We start from the raw sequence: 20,498 nt of genomic DNA on the forward strand, positions 1-20,498 counted from the left end.
TGAAAGGGAAAGGTCACAAGAGGCTCTGTACAAGGATGGAAGGGGAGATTTGTACAAGGTTTAGGGCTGTAACTGACCAAGTCCTCTTCGGAGTGGACTTACAGAAATTAGTAAAACTAATTTACTCAGGCCCATCAACCTCAGTGGGTCTACTTTAGCATTGAATACAGTCCTTTGTTGCTGCTGTTTTAATTGACAGAGAATAGAAAAGATGGACCCAACTGTATGCGCCATATAAACCATATATTTATCCATACACAATCTAAAAGCAATCTGTTTGTATGTTGCCAGAGTTACATTTTCTATCTGTTGTATTAGCTTTCCAAAGAATCAATAAGCAAACTGGGGACACAGCTATCCTACAATGTTTGTGCATCCTTCCAAGTTTTGCGAAGCCACACTCCGACCCCAAAATGTGTACAAAAAAAGTGTGCATAGAGGAGAAATGTCCTCAAAAATGTGTTTATTGGTGGGAGAAATGTACAAAAGTAATCGTCGTAGGGAGAATTGCTTGCAAAAGCATCTGTACAGTGGTACCTCAGGTTACAGACGCTTTAGGTTACAGATGCTTCAGGTTACAGACTCCGCTAACCCAGAAATAGTACCTCAGGTTAAGAACTTTGCTTCAGGATGAGAACAGAAATCGCACAGCGGCGGTGCGGTGGCAGTGGGAGGCCCCATTAGCTAAAGTGGTACCTCAGGTTAAGAACAGTTTCAGCTTATGAACGAACCTCTGGAACGAATTAAGTTCTTAACCCGAGGTACCACTGTATTTGGCAAAACGCTGTACAAAACTACACACATTAGGAGAAACCCATGTGAATTTTCATGCAAGTGCCTTCTTTTTTAAAAGGAAAATTGCAAACTAATGCAGAAATGAGATAAAAACTGAAACACTGGGAAAATGAGAATCCAAAAAGGGGGAAATTGCTCATCTTCTGTAAAGGAATGAGCTGGAGTTTGAGAATAACATGTGTGGATCATTTTCAAATATTGGGCAAGGGGGACTTATATTTGCTTTGATGCTCATAAAGCCTTCCAGCAGCTCTGGGGGAAGAAATAAACAGCTGCAAAATTTGCTCCAGGAAGGGGATCTTGCGATGAGGATGGGGGAGTAGGGAGGAAACACCCAAAGATCAATGTGACTTTCCATTTGGAAGGAGGCACACTTATCGCAGGGATTATAAAAGCCACTGTGGTTGCCCTAATGCAAACAAGACCTGTGCTGTAGAGCCTCACAGAGGAAAGGGAGGCGGAGGTGAAGAATCACAGAAACGGCATGGGCTGTTATTGCACCTGCCCGACGCCGAAAGAATTCGGCGGCTCGTCCCTCTCGCTCGGGCCTGCCAGGCTCAGAGAACGGCCCCGACTTCCTGGACCTCAGACTGCGGCTTGGCAGGGGGTGAGTCTGCAAAGAGAGAGGTGGCAAGGCTGCAGCCATGCCTCAAATTTAGCTGGGTGCACCCAGGCCGCTCACAGTTGGCGAGAGTGAGACATTCTGTGTACACAGCACCAGGCGGAAGAGAAGTAGTTGCGTCTCAGCGGTAGTCCCAAACAGGGAATGTTTTGGACTACAACTCCCATCAGCCCTAGCCAGCATGGTCAATGGTAGAGGATGATGGGAGTTGTAGTCAAATATTGAAGGGCACCATATTGGCTATGCTTATCTGCACAATAGATAGGGTGCCCAAGTGTCTTCTTTTATAGTCCTCTGTTTGAAGGGCTCTCAAAGAACAATCCTCTTTTCTTTTCTTTTTTTAAAGGAGTGCCAGTAACTCAGTGGTAGAGCATCTGTCTTGCATACAGGTCCTGCAGACCCTCCAAGTGTCCCTGTTTTCCAGGGACGGTCCTGGATTTACAGAAACCATCCCGGTTTCTGATTTCATCCCAGAATGTCCAACTTTTGCTTGGGTTGCCCCTGTTTTCATCAGAGAAATGCTGGATGAGGGAACGTCTCTATTTCCATCAGAGAAATGCTGGAGGGTATGGAATAGGGTGTTCCTATTTTCACCGGAGAAATGTTGGAGGGTATGTATTCAGAACCCAGCATCTCCAGTTAGGGCCAAACTGAACATGTTTACCTTGCTTGCTGTTTTTCGAAGCCCCTAAATCAGGGGTCAGCAACGTGCGGCCCATGTGCCAGAAGCGGCCCACAGAGGCCATTTAACTGGCCTACGAGCCACCCCAGAACTGAGCCCCCCGCTCGTCGAGTCTCGGCACGCTTTGCTAAACCAGCGCAGTGCGGCGCGGGGATTCGCTTCCGCGATGCCGGAAATCGCGTCTGCACAGACACTGGAAATTGCAGCCGTGCATAAGTTCCAGTGCGATTTGGCCCACAAAGGGATTTCTGCAGGACCGATCCGGCCCAGGCAAGGTAAACCTTGCTGACCTCTGCCCTAAATCCTGCAGCAGCAGCAACAACAACAACAACAACCCAAACAGGAAACTCAATGACATGATGAACATGCCATGCATCTTATTTGAACTCTGCAAGGAGTCATGGCTGAGTGGTAGAGCGCAAGCCCTGAATACAGAAAGTCCCGGGTTCAAATCCTGGCATGTTCAGTTTTGAAAGTATCCGATAGCAGGTGATTGTGGTTGGGGGTTCTGCTTCAGACCTTGGAGAGCAGCTGACATGCCCATTATCTAAGTACTATGCTAGATCAGGGGTAGGGGAGGAGCCTTAGAGAGCGGTGGGAAGGCAGGGACCCTCAGTCCTTGCAACACCCGCATTGGGGCAAGACCTACTGAGAATAGTGACCACTAGACCTGCACCATTTTGGTTTCTTTCAATAAAGAGTTAACTTCGATGGCAGCGCTGTTTTTTTCAATTGCTGCCCTACACCTGACTAAGGCTCCCGACATCAGGCGTCTTTCAAAAGTGATGCCTGGTGCATGCAATTTATCCTTGGGGATTATATCCAAGTGCAAAAAATAAAATAAAATAAAATTTAAAAATTAACAACTGGTCGAAATAGTTCAAAGAGAAGTGTGGTCCAAAGTATCTTTGGCAACGAGTAGCACGCCCTGCTTCGGATGCCGGGAAGATCCACAGGAATCCATTTACAGTTACCTGGCTGAGCGCTGCTTGGGTCTTCCTTGACACTAAAAGCAATTAATGCTGTGTCCTTAATGTTATCTTGATGTAGCTTTCACTGCACAACAGCGCTCACTTGCCTTTATTTTATTATTCATGAGGAAACGTTTAGGAGGGTGTTAGAAGTGCTAAACATTGCAAACGTTTTGATGCCCGAGGCAGGAATTCGTAATGTTTGCCTTGAATAGCACCCACAGTCCACAACCAGGAGATGTCAGGAGGTGTCAAGTCCACAGTAAGTCTTGAACCTGAAGCGATATTGGAGAAGCGGCCGAGCTTCAGCAAGCTCTGGAAAGAGCTACCAAGACTTGGAGGAGAGGGCTTTCAATGGCCTGGGCTCTGCCTCCACAGTCGGACGCAGCAATGCTTCTGAACACCAGTTGCTTGAAACCCTGGGAGAGGAGAGGGGTCTTGTGTTCAAATCCTGCTTGTGGCTTCTTTTGTATAATGACGGCCGTCCAGAGAAAGCTGGAGTTTTCAGCGGAAAACGTTCTTTAGGACTATATACCTATTATATAAGGTAAAGGTAAGGGACCCCTGGATGGTTAAAAGGTAAAAGTAAAGGGACCCCTGACCGGTAGGTCCAGTCGCAGATGACTCTGGAGTTGCGGCACTCATCTCGCTTTACTGGCCAAGGGAGCCGGCGTTTGTCTGCACACAGCTTCCAGGTTGCGGCCAGCATGACTAAGCCGCTTCTGGCGAACCAGAGCAGCGCACGGAAACGCCATTTACCTTCCCGCCGGAGTGGTACCTATTTATCTACTTGCACCTACATGCATTTATCTACTTGCACTACATGCTTTCAAACTGATACGTTGGCAGGAACAGAGACCGAACAACGGGAGCTCACCCCGTCGCGGGGATTCGAACCAGCAACCTTCCAATCGGCAAGCCCAAAAGGCTCAGTGGTTTAGACCACAACGCCACCCGCGTCCCTTTAAGTCCAGTCAAAGGCGACTATGGGGTTGCGGTGCTCGTCTTGCTCTCAGGCCAAAGGATCCGGTGTTTGTCCACTGATAGCTCTCTGGCTCATGTGACCAGCATGAATAAACCGCTTTTGGTGCAACAGGACACCATAACAGAAACCAGAGTGCACGGAAATGCCGTTTACCTTCCCACTGCAGTGGTCCCTATTTATCTACTTGCACTGGCATGCTTTTGAACTGCTAGGTTGGCAGGAGCTGGGACAGAGCAATGGGAGCTCACCCTGTCGCAGGGATTCGAACCGCCGACCTTTCGGTCGGCAAGCCCAAGAGGCTCAGTAGTTTAGACCACAGTGCCACCCATGTCCCTACCTATTATATGGAAGCTAACAACAGGACAAAGAAAATGGATTTGACGTGCTACTGCCAAGAGACTGATATTGATGAACTGGAAGAATGAAGATATGATCCCCTTTAATAAATGCATTGACAATATGATAACACTTGCAAGTTATGAACGGACTGTTTATAGACATAGACTTTGTTTGGTTAAATATGACAATATTTGGAATGAGTTTATACAAAATGTAATAGGCTATTAATATTTACACATCAATATTATTAATAATATTTACACATGTATTAATGGGAGCGGGTGGTGCTGTGGTCTAACCACTGAGCCTCTTGTCTTGGGCTTGCGGATCGGAAGGTCGGCGGTTCAAATCCCTGTGACGGAGTGAGCTCCAGTTGCTCTGTCCCAGCTCCTGACAACCTAGCATTTGAAAGCACACCAGTGCAAGTAGATAAATAGGTACCGCTGTGGTGGGAAGGTAAACGGCATTTCCGTGCGCTCTGGTTTCCGTCACTGCGTCCCGTTGCGCCAGAAGCATTTTAGTCCTGCTGGCCACATGACCTAGAAAGCTGTCTGGGGACAAACGCCGGCTCCCTCAACCTGAAGTGAAGTGAAGAGCCAGGTTTGACTGGACTTAACTGTCCAGGGGGTCCTTTACCTTACATAAATATTAGGATAATAATATCAAATGTATATATGTATGTATGGGTTAGAGTATGGTTTTTAGCATATTGGGTATATGCTCAGATTGTTTCCTTCTACACATCTTTGTGTCTTCTTTCCTTTTTGCCTTTTTCTTTGCATCACTTTATTTCTTTAAAACGGAAACCTTTTCAAAAAATATATTAATACCAAAAAAGAGAGTTTAAAACAGGCATCTGGTCAGCCATTGTGAGATCAGGGGTGCTGGATTAGATGGGTTATGAGCCTGATCCAGCAGCCTTTTCCTATGTTCTTACATCCCTAGTTGGACCAGCAATGACTCTCTCAATTTCCCATAGCAAGCCAGCTCAGTGTCAGATGAGCTAAGCATTGCAAACTTTGGGAACCATGATGCTTTCTTTCCATTGAAAGGTTGTATACACTGTAACAGATTTATGGGCAGGCAAAAAAACCCACAACCCCAGGGCACTTAGGCATGTGGGGTGCACCTGTCATGAACTAATCCACCCAGCGATCTTCTCAACAGCTGAAATGAGTTTCACGTACAGTTTCTATGGCATGAGTGAATATAAAGTTACAGATCATAGCGTGACAGGGGTAGATCGTGCATGCAGATCGCACATCAAAGTCACGCAATGGGTTACCCCCAAGGTATTGGGGAAATATATATATTTAAAAATCTGGACAAATGGAATGGGCAGAAGACGCTCCTCACCTGGAGGGTGTCATGAACTGGTTGGACGCAGAGGAATGACGGGAGGCTCCATCTGGGGGAACCAGCAAGGAAAGAAGGCTCAGAGCCCGGGGAGAGGTGGTAGGACGATGATGAGTGGTCCAAAGGGAAGAGGAGTTGGAAGCTGAGGAGGCAACAGGGTCTAGTGAGCAGGGGGAGTCTGTGGCATAGAGCAGTCCAGAATCAGAGGCAGAAGCTGATATTGTGGCAATACTAGCCATCCCCTCCCCAGTGTGGTGTAGTGGTTAAGAGCGGTAGTCTCGTAATCTGGGGAACTGGGTTCGCGTCTCCGCTCCTCCACATGCAGCTGCTGGGTGACCTTGGGCCAGTCACACTTCTCTGAAGTCTCTCAGCCCCACTCACCTCACAGAGAGTTTGTTGTGGGGGAGGAAGGGAAAGGAGAATGTTAGCTGCTTTGAGACTCCTTAGGGTAGTGATAAAGCGGGATATTAAATCCAAACTCTTATTCTCTTCTTCATATTCTTTAATAACACCGATAACTGGGAAACACTGGCCTGCGAGCGCTCCAATTGGAGAACAGCCTTTACCAAAGATGTTGTGGGTTTTGAAGATGCTCAAACTCAGGACAAAAGGGAGAAATGTGCTAAGAGGAAGGCACACTTGGCAAACCCTCACTGTGATCAACTCCCATCCAGAAACCAATGTCCCCACTGTGGAAGGACGTGTGGATCCAGAATTGGCCTCCACAGTCACTTACGGAGTCATTTTTAAAACAGTGCTTATGGAAGACAATCTTACTCGGCTATGAGTGATTGCCAAAGAAGAAGAAGAAGAATATTCTTTAAGGCCATGTCTTTTGCACGTGGTTCTGGTGGGTAGATCTTAGCATTCTAGTAAAACCCAAGGTGGTTTGTGAGAGCCTGAAAATGGGTGGCCGGGGCGGAGCCTTCCAGATGTTGGGGACTACAACTCCCACCAGCCCTAGGCAGAACAGTCAATGGGCAAGGATAATGGGAGTTGTGGTCCAAAACTTCTGGAAGCCACGATGTTGGCTATCCCTGAGAAAGGCCTTTGGTATGGTCCAGCAGGACTCTTCTTAGGACTGAGAACAGAGGCCAGCAACCTAAGGCCCATGTGCTGGAAGCAGCCCACGGAGGTCGTTTGAACGGGCCACAAGCCGCCCCCAAACCAAGCTGCCCACTCTTGCGCTGCACTAAACCGGCACAACGCAGGGACTCGCTTCTGTGGCACCGGAAATTGCGTCTGCGCATGCGCAGATGCCAAAAATCACAGGCGTTCACGCTCATGCATGCTCACCATCTGGCCCAGAGAGGGATCTCTGGGGGACCGATCTGGTCCAGGCAAGATAAACCTTGCTGACCCCTAACTTAGAACGTGAAGACTGCCTTTCTTGAGGTATGTTCCCATACATGGTGATGAAGGCACAGAATTTCATTTCCAATGACCCCTGGCCAATGGCCATGATGCCTGCGACTGAGGGGAGTCTAAAAATACCTGAATGGGCAAAAATTAGCCACCCCTGTTTTAGAGGGAGGACTTCTCCTTTTAGGGACCAAGAATTGAGAGGGTATCTGCGAATAGGCTATGCATCAGAAGGAGAGAAAGAGGCGATCCGAAACATCTGAACTCACCAGGAGGGGAGAGCAAAGCTGTCTGGTCGAATTTGAGTTTGGGTGAGAAATCAAGCTCATCTTGATTGATGCTCTGTTCACAATCCCTCCACTGCTAACAGGGAAAATCAAGGATTCTGCACCGAACCTCTGGAAGACTCCACATTTCCTCCTGTCTCCATTTCCTCTTTTCTCTACTTGGAATCCCAAGATTATCAGGCCGAAAACATCCAACAGCAATTAATGCATTCCATTCCTCAAACAGAAGAGCTTGCAATGATACGCAAGCAAATTTCCTGGGAACAACTTGTGGTTAAGAGCAGGGAAATGTAGACATTTCCCTTTTGGGTCTGAAAGTCCTTTTTTTTTTTTTTGGCCACCCAAAAAAAGTGTGGCCTGTGTCCTATCACAGACACAACTGGAAGCTGAAGCAAATTCTTTCCCCACCCCCGAAGTTCTCTGGTGTGAATTTCGAAGTTGATTGTTCTCCAGATATTCCCCGGTTGCTCAAATATTTGCTGTCTGTATTTGCCAATATGTGGACATGTGATATGTGTCGCTGACTGCCTTGCTCCTATCGGCATCAGCGCTGACCACAGTTTGAAGCACAGAGAGCGCTACAGTAGTCCGTTCTGAATGTAACCAGTTCATGGGTCACCAGAGCTCAGAGCAGCCTTTCTCAACCTTGGGTCCCCAGAGGTTTTTAGCCTACATCTCCCATCATCCCTGACCACTGGTCCTGTGAGCTAGGGATCAGGGGAGTTGTAGGCCAGAAACATCTGGGGACCCAAGGTTGAGAACCACTGGCTTAAAGGGAAAGCACATGTACCTATTTACCGTATTTTTCGCTCTATAAGACGCACCAGGACACAAGACGCACCTAGCTTTTGGAGGAGGAAAACAAGAAAAAAAAAATCTGAATCTCAGAAGCCAGAACAGCAAGAGGGATCGCTGCGCAGTGAAAGCAGCAATCCCTTTTGCTGTTCTGGCTTCTGTGATAGCTGCGCAGCCTGTATTCGCTCCATAAGACGCACACACATTTCCCCTTACTTTTCAGGAGGGAAAAAGTGAGTCTTATAGAGCAAAAAATACGGAATTTAACATATTTCTGTCTCGCTTTTCAGTGCAAGCCCTCACAAGGCTGCTTACAGTGGAAATGTTAAAACCCAAACAGCTGAGTGTTGGAAATGTAAAGAAGTAGAAAGCACATTTTACCGTATGTGGTGGACGTGAAAGGAGCTATGGACTTTTGGGAGGTGATTTATAATGAGTTGAAAAAGATATTTAAGGCAACTATCCCCCCCAAACTAGAAGCTTCTTCTTCTTTTTACTAGAGATAACTGGAGCAGATATTCCCCCAAACCCAGATAAATCTATTTCTTTACACAACCACGGCAGCACAAATATTATACACACAAAAATGGCATTATGAGGTGCTCCCTACTGAAGAAGAATGGCAGCTGAAATTGATAGACTATGTAGAACGGGCAAGTTTGACGTGCAAAATTAGAGTTCAGAAAGAGACTGGTCTTAAAGAAGATTGGAAAATATTTGCAGAATGCTTAAAAGCTCGGTGTAAAAATGTTAGAATGCAAATAGGATTTGAGTAAGAACAGCAGTGGAGGGTGAGCTTTTTGTTTTTTATGTGAGATAAGGTGAAGGTATAGAGTAACAATAATATGCAGCATAAATTGAAATTTTGAGGGAAACACGGAGGGATGGAGAGGAAGTCGTAGGTGGAATGACTGATTGCTAAATTTGAAATGTTGTTGAATTGTTTGTTTGTTGAAAATTTACAAATAAAATTATAAAAAACAAAACAATTGAATGAACATACAATAAAAGCAGCAGGTTATAAACGTAACTTCACAAATCAGAATGAAAGCTCAATAAATAACGGCAGCCAATGTTCTCTAACCTTCCCACAAACTTGGTGCAAATAAACCAGTATGAATGCTTAGTAAACATACAACATCTTTGAACCAACCTGCAGAGTTTATGCAAATAAACCAGAACAAATGCTCAATTAGAAGGTCACCTGGAAGTAACTTATATGTCATAATGATGAATCAGCTAAGGGGTGTGGTTTTGAAACGATGAAATCTATGAATTCGGAAGAATACATGTGCGCACACAGAGAGCACTTTGAAATACAAACATCCAAAGTGGAAAGCCATCTTAGGGAGGACCAAACAGCATAGCTAGATTTTGATATATATATATACACACACATTTTAAAATCTACAGGTTAGAATCACAGATTTGTAGAGTTGGAAGGCACCCTGAGAATCATGTAGTCCAGGAATATACAGCTGTCCAATACAGGGATCGAACCTGCAACCTTGGTGTTATCAGCACCATGCTCAAACCAACTGAGCTATTCTGAGATGTGGATGTCTGCTTATCACATTTGAAAGCTGTGAACCTGAGGGAGGAACCAGCCTCTCTCTCACTTTAAGTTGTATGTAATTCCAGTGCAGTTTACTTGACTCCGGGGCGGCTGGCTCAGCAGGGATCAGTCCCGGAACCTCAAAACTAGAGAGCAAGTGAGGTGAAGTGGCTAGGATGTTGAACTTAGACCAGGGAGAGACAGCTACCAAACTCTGTTTTGCAACAAAGATCACTGGGTGATTTTGGACCACTTTATTGCCTCCTACCCTATAGGGTTGTTGTGACAGTGGACTGGAGACAGGCAGAGAGTGAGACGAGCATCTTAGCCAAGGAACAGGATAGCAATGCAATAACAAAACAGACAAACCTCACAGCACCAATAGTAGGGCTTTCCCAGGGCTGACTGAGGGAAATGCAAGGGACATCTGGTAAAATATTTTGATCCAGTGATGGTTCTGAGTCAGGCAAACTTCTGCTTCCTTTAGATAAGCCCAGCGGTTTGCCCAGGAAAGCCGGCAAGTGCGCCAGAACCGGCTCTTGTTATTTCTCGCGCGGCGTCATAATAAAACACAAGGGCCCCTGAGCGCGTGCAGAGTGCACCCCTTTGCCTGCTGACTAAACGCAGCGCGCCCCAATACACCTGTGCTCGTGGAGAGATGCGCTTCGAGGGGAAAGCGTGCGCCTGGAAACCTCCAGGCAAATCTGGGTCTTTGTACCTTTAAGGTGCTTTTTTTTATAAAAGAAAAAGAAAATACTAGCAAGAATGAAATCAGTTCCCCGGCCTTTTATCTGCCCTCGTCTTTGTTTGCGCGCTGGGCAGGTGTCCAACCTGTCCGGGGCCCCTTTAAGAACCAAGCGCTTGTCACTCCTGCTCGCTCCGACTGTTTCTTTTTCCCCCGGAAGAAAAGTGTAGCCAGAGCGGCTGCTCAGACTCTGTGCAAGGTGGGGAGGGAGGTAACCAAGCAAGCACGCGCGCGCCTCGCTTGCGCGATACCAGCCACAGAACCGGCTCCATCCGAGCCTTTTGCGCGTAGGGAAGAACCGGGTGAAGAGGAAGGAATATCCGATTGCTAAGCAGGGAGGCTGCTGCTGCTGCTACAATCTGCAACATTCACAAAGGAGGTTGGAGAGGGGAGGAGGGCAAAACTCCAGGAACTGAAAGCAACAACAACAGCAAGCCGGGTTTTTTCCCCCAGCCCCCAGCAAAACGAGCAAGCCACCCGCAAACTCCTTTGCAGAAAGGCGCAGCAGACTCCTGAGAAGCAAAAAAAGGAGAAAGAAATTGGCGAAACACGACATGGGCGCTAGCCAGTTCCACCTTTGCAGACCCGCAGGACGCAAGAGCCAGCTTGGGAGCCAGAAAGCGTTCCTGCTGGCATGCGCCCTGTGGATTTCCCTCTGCGCCCCGAGATGCGCGGCTTTCAACCTGGACACGAAATTTCTGATCCACAAGAAAGGAAAGACCCCGGACAGCTACTTCGGACTCTCCGTGGCTCTGCACCATCACATGGACGGGCAACGATACCTGTAAGTGAAACAGCGTTGGGACGGGGAGCGTGCAGTGTTTGGTATGGTGAGAGGCGCCCTTTTCTCCGGAGCCTCCCACTCTCTTTCTGAACTTGAGGTTCAGACTGGAGGCATAAAATCCGCTGCAGTAGTTAAGAGGGGAGCAGGCATTCGAATCACACAGAACTGTCCTGCAAGCAGGGATCTGAGATTGAGAGAGCTGTCCGATATTTAAGCTGACATCCCTTTTTGTTCCTCCCTCAGGAAGCCCCATCTGAACTCTGCGGGACTTACTTTTGAGTAGACCTATCTAGGGTGTTATACTGAGAGGCACACGCTTTTCTTTCTGCCCATTTTTGCCTAGAACAACAGGTTGGCAAAGCCCCCAATTCTGCGCTCATTCCCCCTCCTTGCCGCCAACAAAGTTTGGCAGTTCCCCAATCTGCTTTTAATTAAATGTCATATTCTTGGTTCCTTCTCTTGGGAATGGAGATCTAGCATATTTTTGTGGTCTCTGGTTAGCAAAAGGGACTCTTATAATAAGTGTCTGTGAACTAATGGAGAAGTTACTTGCATCCACCCCACCACCACCCAAGCATGCTGCAATTCACATCTGTTTGTGCCATTCAGCTTGTCAGCTTTTTGGATTTAGCTGGAATTCATCTGTTCCTGAACTCGATGCCTGTTTGCGTGTGTGTTCGAGAGCAATTTATGCCCTATTGTGTTGGGGTTGTACCACATGTGGCCTGGTGCGTCTAACATCAATTGGCCCTTTCCTTCCGAAGCGAGATGTTGATTGAAACCAGGGAAGCGGCTGCAAATGTGATGGTTAATGCTGTTTGCTGACAGAAAATATATTCAGGGTCACTGAATATTGGTGGCCACCGGTAACACAAGACCAGCGGTTGCCAACGTGCTGCTTGTGGGTGCCTATGAAGGTTTTCCCTGGTTGCCCGAAGGGTTTTTCCCACACAAATTAGGCTTGTAAGAAGCATTCCATGGTAGCCAATATCATGGGTTGCAGAGTATGCTTGGTTGTGGTTTGCAGGTATGTCCACAGACCCAGAAAGATGGCAACTCCTGCAGTTAAATTCAAGTCTACCCAGCGGCACATTGCAACCTAATCAGAAAATGCAGTGTTAGAAACTCAGATATATGAGCCAGGCTCCAAATAGCTTCTTAAACCAAGGTTACAGTTGCCAGAACAAAATGTCTAGTTTGGGGGTAAGACGGCTCTAAAGTCTTATGATGGACGACTGACGGTGATGGATTCTCAGTTAAACATCTGGTTAGTTCAGATGACCACCTTGAGCTAGGTTAAGAGCTCTGAGAACTTAGGGAAGAAAAGTCACTTTATCCAGGGACAGTTCACATGGACAGTGGTACCTCAGGTTAAGTACTTAATTCGTTCCGGAGGTCCGTTCTTAACCTGAAACTGTTCTTAATCTGAAGCACCACTTTAGCTAATGGGGCCTCCTGCTGCCGCCGTGCTGCTGGAGCACAATTTTTGTTCTCATCATGAAGCAAAGTTCTTAATCCGAGGTACTATTTCTGGGTTAGCGGAGTCTGTAACCTGAAGCGTATGTAACCTGAAGCGTATGTAACCTGTATATATCTGCTCCAAACTCTTTTTCTTCATGATGACTTCTGCTGCTCAGGCTGCACAGAAAACACATTTTGGTTCCAAAAATTCATTCTGATTGTGCAGATAATATATAACTGATAGAATTCTACAGGATGGGGGCATGGGTGTGCAAAACAGTCCAGATTCAATGATCCCCAGGCATGCAAATCCCAGATAGTGGAGGTGATATTTTATGTGAATCACCCTGAGACCTTCGGGTATAGGGAGGTATATATAAATTAAATAAATAAACGATAAAAATGTCAGGTGCCATCCTGGCACCCAGACATCTTCGCTTGGTCGCAAGTGGTCAAAAGCCAGGTGCAAAATGCTACTGGCGCCTGGCTAATTTCGAACACCGACAGCATGTCGAGATACCTTACTGGGGAATAGTGCAACTTTCCTGCAACATACCCTTGAGCAGAATAAAAAGGGCAAATCAGAACTTAAGGTAAAGGTAAAGGGACCCCTGAGCATTAGGTCCAATCATGACCGACTCTGGGGTTGCTCATCTCGCTTTATTGGCGGAGGGAGCCGCGTACAGCTTCCGGGTCATGTGGCCAGCATGACTAAGCCACTTCTGGCGAACCAGAGCAACGCACGGAAACGCCGTTTACCTTCCCGCCGGAGCGGTACCTATTTATCTACTTGTACTTTGATGTGCTTTCGAACTGCTAGGTGGGCAGAAGCAGGGACTGAGCAATGGGAACTCACCCCCTCGTGGGGATCCGAACTGCCGACCTTCTGATCGGCAAGTCCTAGGCTCTGTGGTTTAACCCACAGTGCCACACTTAGGGACAAATCCTTACCGTCCCAAACCTTCTTAATTCAGAGCAGTGCAGTTTTGTCTGGGATATGCATGTGAGGGCGAGGCTCCCTTAGTACTCAGTGTGCGTTTCCCTGGATGAGGCTCATTTCTTATGCCAGTGGCAGCAGATAACAGGTGCCAACCAAACCAATGCAACATGCAGGTCACTCTGTTGGTTCACGAGAAGCCTTTTGAAACCTTATCCAGCAAGGATGCAGCACTAAATATTTAGTATGTATACCATACCTTCTTCTTTTTTAATGGCATCAAATGGTTGCTGGAATGCTTTTATTTCTTCTAAGGAATTTATATCCCACTCAGTATTTATTTAAGTAAAAAGAAATCCAAGAAACTTCATTTTTTTAATTTTTAAAAATCCCTAAAATATTTAATGCTATTATTTCCATTTATATGCCATTTTCCCCCTATGTAAATTTGCACAAACTCAACAGTACCTCTGCTCAGAGAACTGCCCTGGTTGCCCATTTGCAATTGGGCCCAATTAAAGGTGTTACAACAACAACAACAAATTATTATTATTATTATTATTATTATTATTATTATTATTATTATTATTATTATTATTTGTGTCCCGCCCATTTGGCTGGGTTTCCCCAGCCACTCTGGGCAGCTCCCAACAGAATATTAGAAACACGATAAAACATCAAACATTAAACTTCCCTAAACAGGGCTGCCATCAGATGTCTTCTAAAAGTCAGATAGTTGTTTATTTCCTTGACATCTGATGGGAGGGCATTCCACAGGGCGGGCGCCACTACCAAGAAGGCCCTCTGCCTGGTTCCCTGTAATCTCACTTCTTGCAGCAAGGGAACTGCCAGAAGGCCCTCGGAGCTGGACCTCAGTGTCTGGGCTGAATGATGGGGGTGGAGACACTCCTTAAAGCCCTCAACAGCTTGGGAACAATTTACTTGTGAGATCGCTTTACCCCATATAGGCCCATACGACCGCTTCAGTCTGCAGAACTGGCAGTGTTACAGGTACCACATAATACTGATTCTGAACTTCTTGCTGGCACCCATCTAAGTAAATCCATACACATTGGAACTCCCTGCCTCTTGACATCAGCCAGTCACCTTCGCTGCTCTTTTCAACACCTGCTTAAAATATTTTTTTTCTAGGCAAGCCTACCCAGACAGGCAGAAATTATTATTATTATTATTATTATTATTATTATTATTATTATTATTAATACCCCACCCATCTGGCTGGGCTTCCCCAGCCACTCTGGGCGGCTTAAAAAAAAAAATATTAAAATACTGTAATACATCAAACATTAAAAGCTTCCCTAAACAGGGCTGCCTTCAGATGTCTTCTAAAAGTCTGGTAGTTGTTGTTCCCTTTGACATCTGGTGGGAGGGCGTTCCACAGGGCGGTTGCCACTGCCGAGAAGGCCCTCTGCCTGGTTCCCTGTAACTTGGCTTCTCACATTGAGGGAACCGCCAGAAGGCCCTTGGAGTTGGACCTCAGTGGAGGTGGAGATGCTCCTTCAGGTATCCTGGACCAAGGCGGTTTAGGGCTTTAAAGGTCAGCACCAACACTTTGAATTGTGCTCAGAAACGTACTGGGAGCCAATGGAGGTCTTTCAAGACCGGTGTTATATGGTGAAATCATCATTGAAACATCTCAGTCAATACCAGCTGGTTAAAATATATGTGCTCCACCAGGAATCTGGTGGCGTTGTTGACGGGGGCAAGATCTGTCAAGATGGGCAGTTTAGAATGCATAGATGATCTCCGGCTCTGCTGCTGTTAAGAGACCAGCCTGGCTTAGCCAAAGATACACCAGCACAACTTAATAATAATAATGTTATTATTTATACCCCCACCCGTCTGGCTGAGCCGAGGCCAGCGCAAGATGCCCAAAATGGACATTCTGGGGGGCGTGGTTTGGGCAGCACCGGGGGTGACTCTTAGGTCAAATCCTAAGCTTGTTCTGCTCATTCAGATGATTGGCAGCCCTGCATAAAAGCCTATTTTAAAGGCATGTTTCCCCTCTTCCCAGCTTAGGCAGAGCAGCTGCAGCGGTTCCACAGCTGAACGGGATTTGGCTCTGCTGTACCTTTAGGACAGTTTAACTTACGCCAAGCTTCTTGTGTGCATAGGCTTGCTTCTTATGTCTGGTCCACACTTCTCAATGTGAGGATTTGTGGGGAGACACCTGAAATGGGTAGTTATAAAAAAATATTTAAAGTAATAATAATATTTATTTATTTACTGCTCGTAGTTACTCAAAACTCTTAAGCGGTTTACAACACAGGTTAAAACACCTTAAGTAAACAGCAAACACCAAAACGAAAAGGAGGGAATTTATACATTCGATGAAACGTAACTCAATAGAGCATCCTCGTCGGTGTCAAAATAAACATTGCCACATAAAAAATCAGCTGCAAAAAAAATATGCGAGGAAAATCCTTAGTTAAAGGACTAAATCCAAGCATCCTCTAAAGATCAGGCAGCAAAATAATTAAAAATGAAAATGAGCGGAAGAGTATAAATATCAGCTTTTTAAAAAACGACGTCAAAAACCCCCAAACCTGATTCGCAATGAAGCAAAAGAAAACCGACTTATTCTTCCCCACCGCCATACATCAATCCATCAGCCCATGAAAATCACGAAGAAAACTTTGGCTTAGAATCAGTTTGATTCCCTCCCCCTCTTTCTTTTTCCTTTCTCCTCCTGTGAAGAGGCTGCATCCTCATGTTTTAATGTTGTATGTTAATCTTTTTTTTAAAAAAAATGTATTTTAATCAACTTGTTTTTATTATTGGTTGTTAGCCGCCCTGAGCCCGGTCTTGGCTGGGGAGGGCGGGGTATAAATAAAAATTTATTATTATTATTGTTATTTAAAACAGCCACTGTTAAGAGCCATTAAAAAAAAAATACACTGGGGCAAGAGAGAAATCAGCCTAGTGGCTCAAAAGCAGGCTGCCATGGAATAACGCAAGGATAGCTCAGTTGGTTAGAGCATGGTGCCATTAAGGCCAAGGTTGCAGGTTCGATCCCCGTATGGAACAGCTGCATATTCCTGCATTCCGGGGGGTTGGACTAGATGATCCTCAGGGTCCCTTCCAATTCTGTGATTCTATATGAAGGGGCACATGCTGGATTTCCAACAGCCATCCCCTTAGGGCATGTGAATTAGAGGCTCTTGGCTCTGTTCCCTCCTCCTTTTTTGCACGTGGCACACACTGGCCTGCTTTATCCCTTTGAGTTTGTTCTTCAAAGCACATGCCTAGTCTTGCAGATGCTTCCCTGTGGTTTGTGCCTCCTCCTTCACTCACGCTGCCTGTCTGCCATGCAGAGAGAGTCATCTGGGTGGGATGCAGGTACCTAGTGTGTTGGTAGTTTAGGACTGTTTGAGAAGCAGCCCTAAGGTTCTGATCCTACGTTTATTTGCTGGGGGGAGGCAGGGGATGGAGGAGGAAGTTGAGTCAGTACACCTTTAAAGCCAGATCTAGCAGATCCATGCTTTCTGAAACAATACGAGAACCGGAACGCAGATCATCTTTGAAACGTACATTTGTCTGAATTTTGCGGTGCAGTTTTCCAGCCAAAAGTATACAAAAGCGCATATGATAGTGTTCATGAGAATATTAGATACAGCAGCACATTCTATTCAGGAAAAATCGCTTGTGAAAATGGGCACATCAGTCTAAACTGCTTATGTTCATTAGCAGAAGTCTGCGCTAAAACACTAATGACTTTTCCCTTCATTGGAAAATTTCTGCAAATATGTGGAGAACCCAAAATGAAAATTTGAAAAATGAGAAAATGAGAGAAACCCAAAATGAAGATTTGAAAAATGAGAAACTGAGAGAACGGAAATGGATAGATCCTTCCAGCCCTACCTGGGAGTAAGGCTTGTTAAACTCAGTGGGACTTACTTCTGAGTAGTGGTTTCTTCCTGAAACAATGCTGAGCTGAATGGACCAGTGATTTAAAGCAGTTCTCTCTGCCCTTACGATATGAAACACTGCACAGTAAAGTATTGTATTAATTCTCTCTACATGGTTGGCAAACCTTACTGACTATCTGAAGCTGGTATAAAAAAATCTGAATTTTTCCTCCAGCCTTCCTAAGCAGTCTGTCCCTCTGGCTTTTGTTACCTGTCACCTACATATTGCGTGTTTGTGTGTGTGTGTAAATACACTTACAAAGCACTGAGACGAATTCCAGCCATGTGCAAAAGGTTAAATGGAAAGGTATTGCCCTAATGCACAAAGTACCTATGCAAAGGTGATGGTGGAAAGCGAAATCAATGGAAATTCTTCCCCCACAGAAGTCTATTTTCATATGCATTAATTATGCTTTTGTCTCACGCGGCTCGGCTCAGGATCAGCCATCGAGCTTCATGGCTCAGAAAGATTCGGATCTGAGGCTTTGCAGTCCTTAACTGATCCGCTTGCTGTCTGGCATGCTGTTTCCAAATCATTCCTGGAAAACCCCAAGCGGTTGTAGTTCCAGGAGCCCTAGAGCACTGCACCCTCCCTCTCCCTATAGCCCGACTCCCTTTCCTTCTAACTCTGGGTGTAGACATCACTGTCTCCAAGAGGGAAGAAGCAGGCAAATAAGCAACAATTGCTCCTACTACCACTCACTTACCGTATTGGCCCGAATATAAGCCACACCCACAAATAAGCCGCACCTTTAAAATTTGGGGGGGGGGGGGAGAGAGAAAAAGACAATACCCAAATATAAGCCGCTCCCTTAAAATTGGGTTACAGGCTGAAAGTCGCTGCGGTTGGTAGAATTTTAACTCGGAGCCAGTTTAAGCCTTTGATTTTCCAAGCCCGCAAAAGTTACTGTACAATCGCTGAAATCGCAAATCGCTATTCAATTGGCTACAATTCCGCAGGCACTCACACCCATAAATGGGAAATGAACAGTCTCAAGCTCGCAAATCGACAATAAAACATTTACCGTATGTCTGTTTCAAGCAGCGATATCGTAAAAAGGCCAATTTTTGTAAGGTCGCGAATTTAAGCTGCACTTTAACTTTTCACGGTTGGAATTTGGAAAAAACAGGGAGGCTTATATTCAAGCCAATACGGTAACTTCATGGAAGTTCAGCAGCAGTTTAGTGGACATTTCCCCTAACTGACACACAATTGTATGCAATTTTGCCTAAGACAAGCATTCCTGCAAGGCGATTTCCCTGAATGTGATGCATATTTTTTTGCATGTCCTCGTCACTAGTATACACATCTAGGGTTGCCATATGTCCTCTTTTTCCAGGACACGCCCTCCTTTTCATAGGTAGAGTCGTCATAGCAATCAATAGTTAAAAGTTGAAGTTGGCCCAGGTGTCCTCTGTTTTGCTCTTCAAAATATGGCAACCCTATTTTCTTTCACACTTCCCCATGGCAAACACACCTCTGTACTTACTAGTTTGCTGGAAAATTCAGACAGGTGCGAATTTTGAAAGACGGCCGTGGTTCAGGCCTCGTAGTGTTTCAGGAAGAGTGAATTGTGTAGTTTTGCCTTTAAATGTGGACCATATTGAATTGCTCCCCACTCCCTAGTGGAACAACCTTGAGCCTTTTCTGATTTTGATTTGATATGCCTTCCTCCCCACCAGCCAATTTGAATGTTTTGACCCAGAGCGATGGCCCAAGAGTATTTCTTAGGCCCAAGAGTATCTCTTCATCCAGACCCGACTGTGAATTGTTCATTTACAAACAGAGGCCTATCCTAGCCCAGGCTCATCTTCGAGGGTTAAGGTGTGAGGTTCCCATGGACCTGTTAACATTCTTGTAGTTCTTTGTTGGATTGGATAAATTCTGCGGTGCTTTACAAAAGACCTTTTCAAACCACCGGATTTTTCCTCTTGATTAACTAACTCTCTCTCTTAGCTCAGGCCTCCGTTCCCATGGAGACGTGTATTATGTTGTTTAAGAGGCAGGGTTTTTTCCACACACCCCCTTCCTTACTTAGCCTTGGTATAAATCACGGCTACTTGCACTAATTCTAAATGTACTGATCTTCTAGATTACGTTTCAGCCGGAGATCTGTTTGTGTTCTTCTGCTCTTACTGGGGCTGCGCAAGGATGGGTGAATCTGTCTCTTTCATTTTTTTTTTCATTTTCCCAATCTTAAATTCAGCTTTCCACATTTGCACATAGGTTGGCTTTTTTTTTTTTTTTGCAAAAGGATTTCTCTTCATAGGCACATTTTTGTGGGCAATTTTGCCTGAAATAAAGCTTTCTGGAAAGAGATTCCCCTTACTAGAATGCATGAAAATGTATTTTATTTTCAGTAATATATGCATTTTTAGGTGCCCTTTGCCAGGGCCGGCCCACACATGAGGTAACATGAAGCAACTGCCTCAGGTGGCAGGATCCACAGGAGCAGCAGATCCCAATGTAGATCTTTATTCCACCCCCACCCCCATTCCTGATGTAGATCTTCACTCACCCCTTCTTCCCTGGCAGGGAGTGGGGATGCCATTTTGTGGTTTACTCAGGTGCCAAAATGTCTTGGGCTAGCCCTGCCCTTTAAGCTAGCATAGCTAGTTCCAGGACCCACTTCTAATCTGAACATACATTTGGGGACCTATTTCTTAACCTTTTACCACATATTTGCACGATGGTAGCACTCCTGTTGTGACCCACCGTGGATCAGGCCGCAATCCAGTGGTTGGAGACCAGCACGCTAGTAAGTGCAGTGCACTTTCTTTGGCTGGAGAACTGCAATTCAAAATTCAGAGAAGTGCCGATCTCAAAAAATGGCTGCGTTTTGGTTTGCATATTGTTTCAGAAAGAGAAAATTAGGTAAGTTCGTTTTTAAAG

At 45.7% G+C, this 20,498-nt stretch overlaps 1 protein-coding gene and 1 long non-coding RNA gene across 3 annotated transcripts in view; one reads left to right on the plus strand and one right to left on the minus strand.

Annotated features, from left to right (window-relative positions):
• Positions 1–2,977: 2,977 nt before the first annotated feature.
• On the minus strand, positions 2,978–7,794 carry LOC144325022 (uncharacterized). Its single transcript, XR_013390305.1, has 3 exons — positions 7,382–7,794; positions 5,751–5,892; positions 2,978–3,605 (listed from the first exon to the last, which is right to left on the minus strand). It is a non-coding gene; the product is annotated as an uncharacterized LOC144325022 (long non-coding RNA).
• Positions 7,795–10,652: 2,858 nt separating this feature from the next.
• ITGA3 (integrin subunit alpha 3) overlaps positions 10,653–20,498 on the plus strand; it is a 98,507-nt gene continuing 88,661 nt past the window's right edge. The window contains exon 1 of one of the 2 annotated variants that reach the window (XM_077917366.1): positions 10,653–11,278. In XM_077917366.1, the coding sequence (XP_077773492.1) occupies positions 11,049–11,278 (230 nt within the window). In that variant the 5' untranslated portion in view covers positions 10,653–11,048. The remainder of the gene's footprint in view (positions 11,279–20,498) is intronic. The other variant, XR_013390438.1, reaches the window with a different exon arrangement.

The sequence above is a fragment of the Podarcis muralis genome, chromosome 13 (assembly GCF_964188315.1).
Source record: "Podarcis muralis chromosome 13, rPodMur119.hap1.1, whole genome shotgun sequence".
NCBI lineage: Eukaryota > Metazoa > Chordata > Lepidosauria > Squamata > Lacertidae > Podarcis > Podarcis muralis.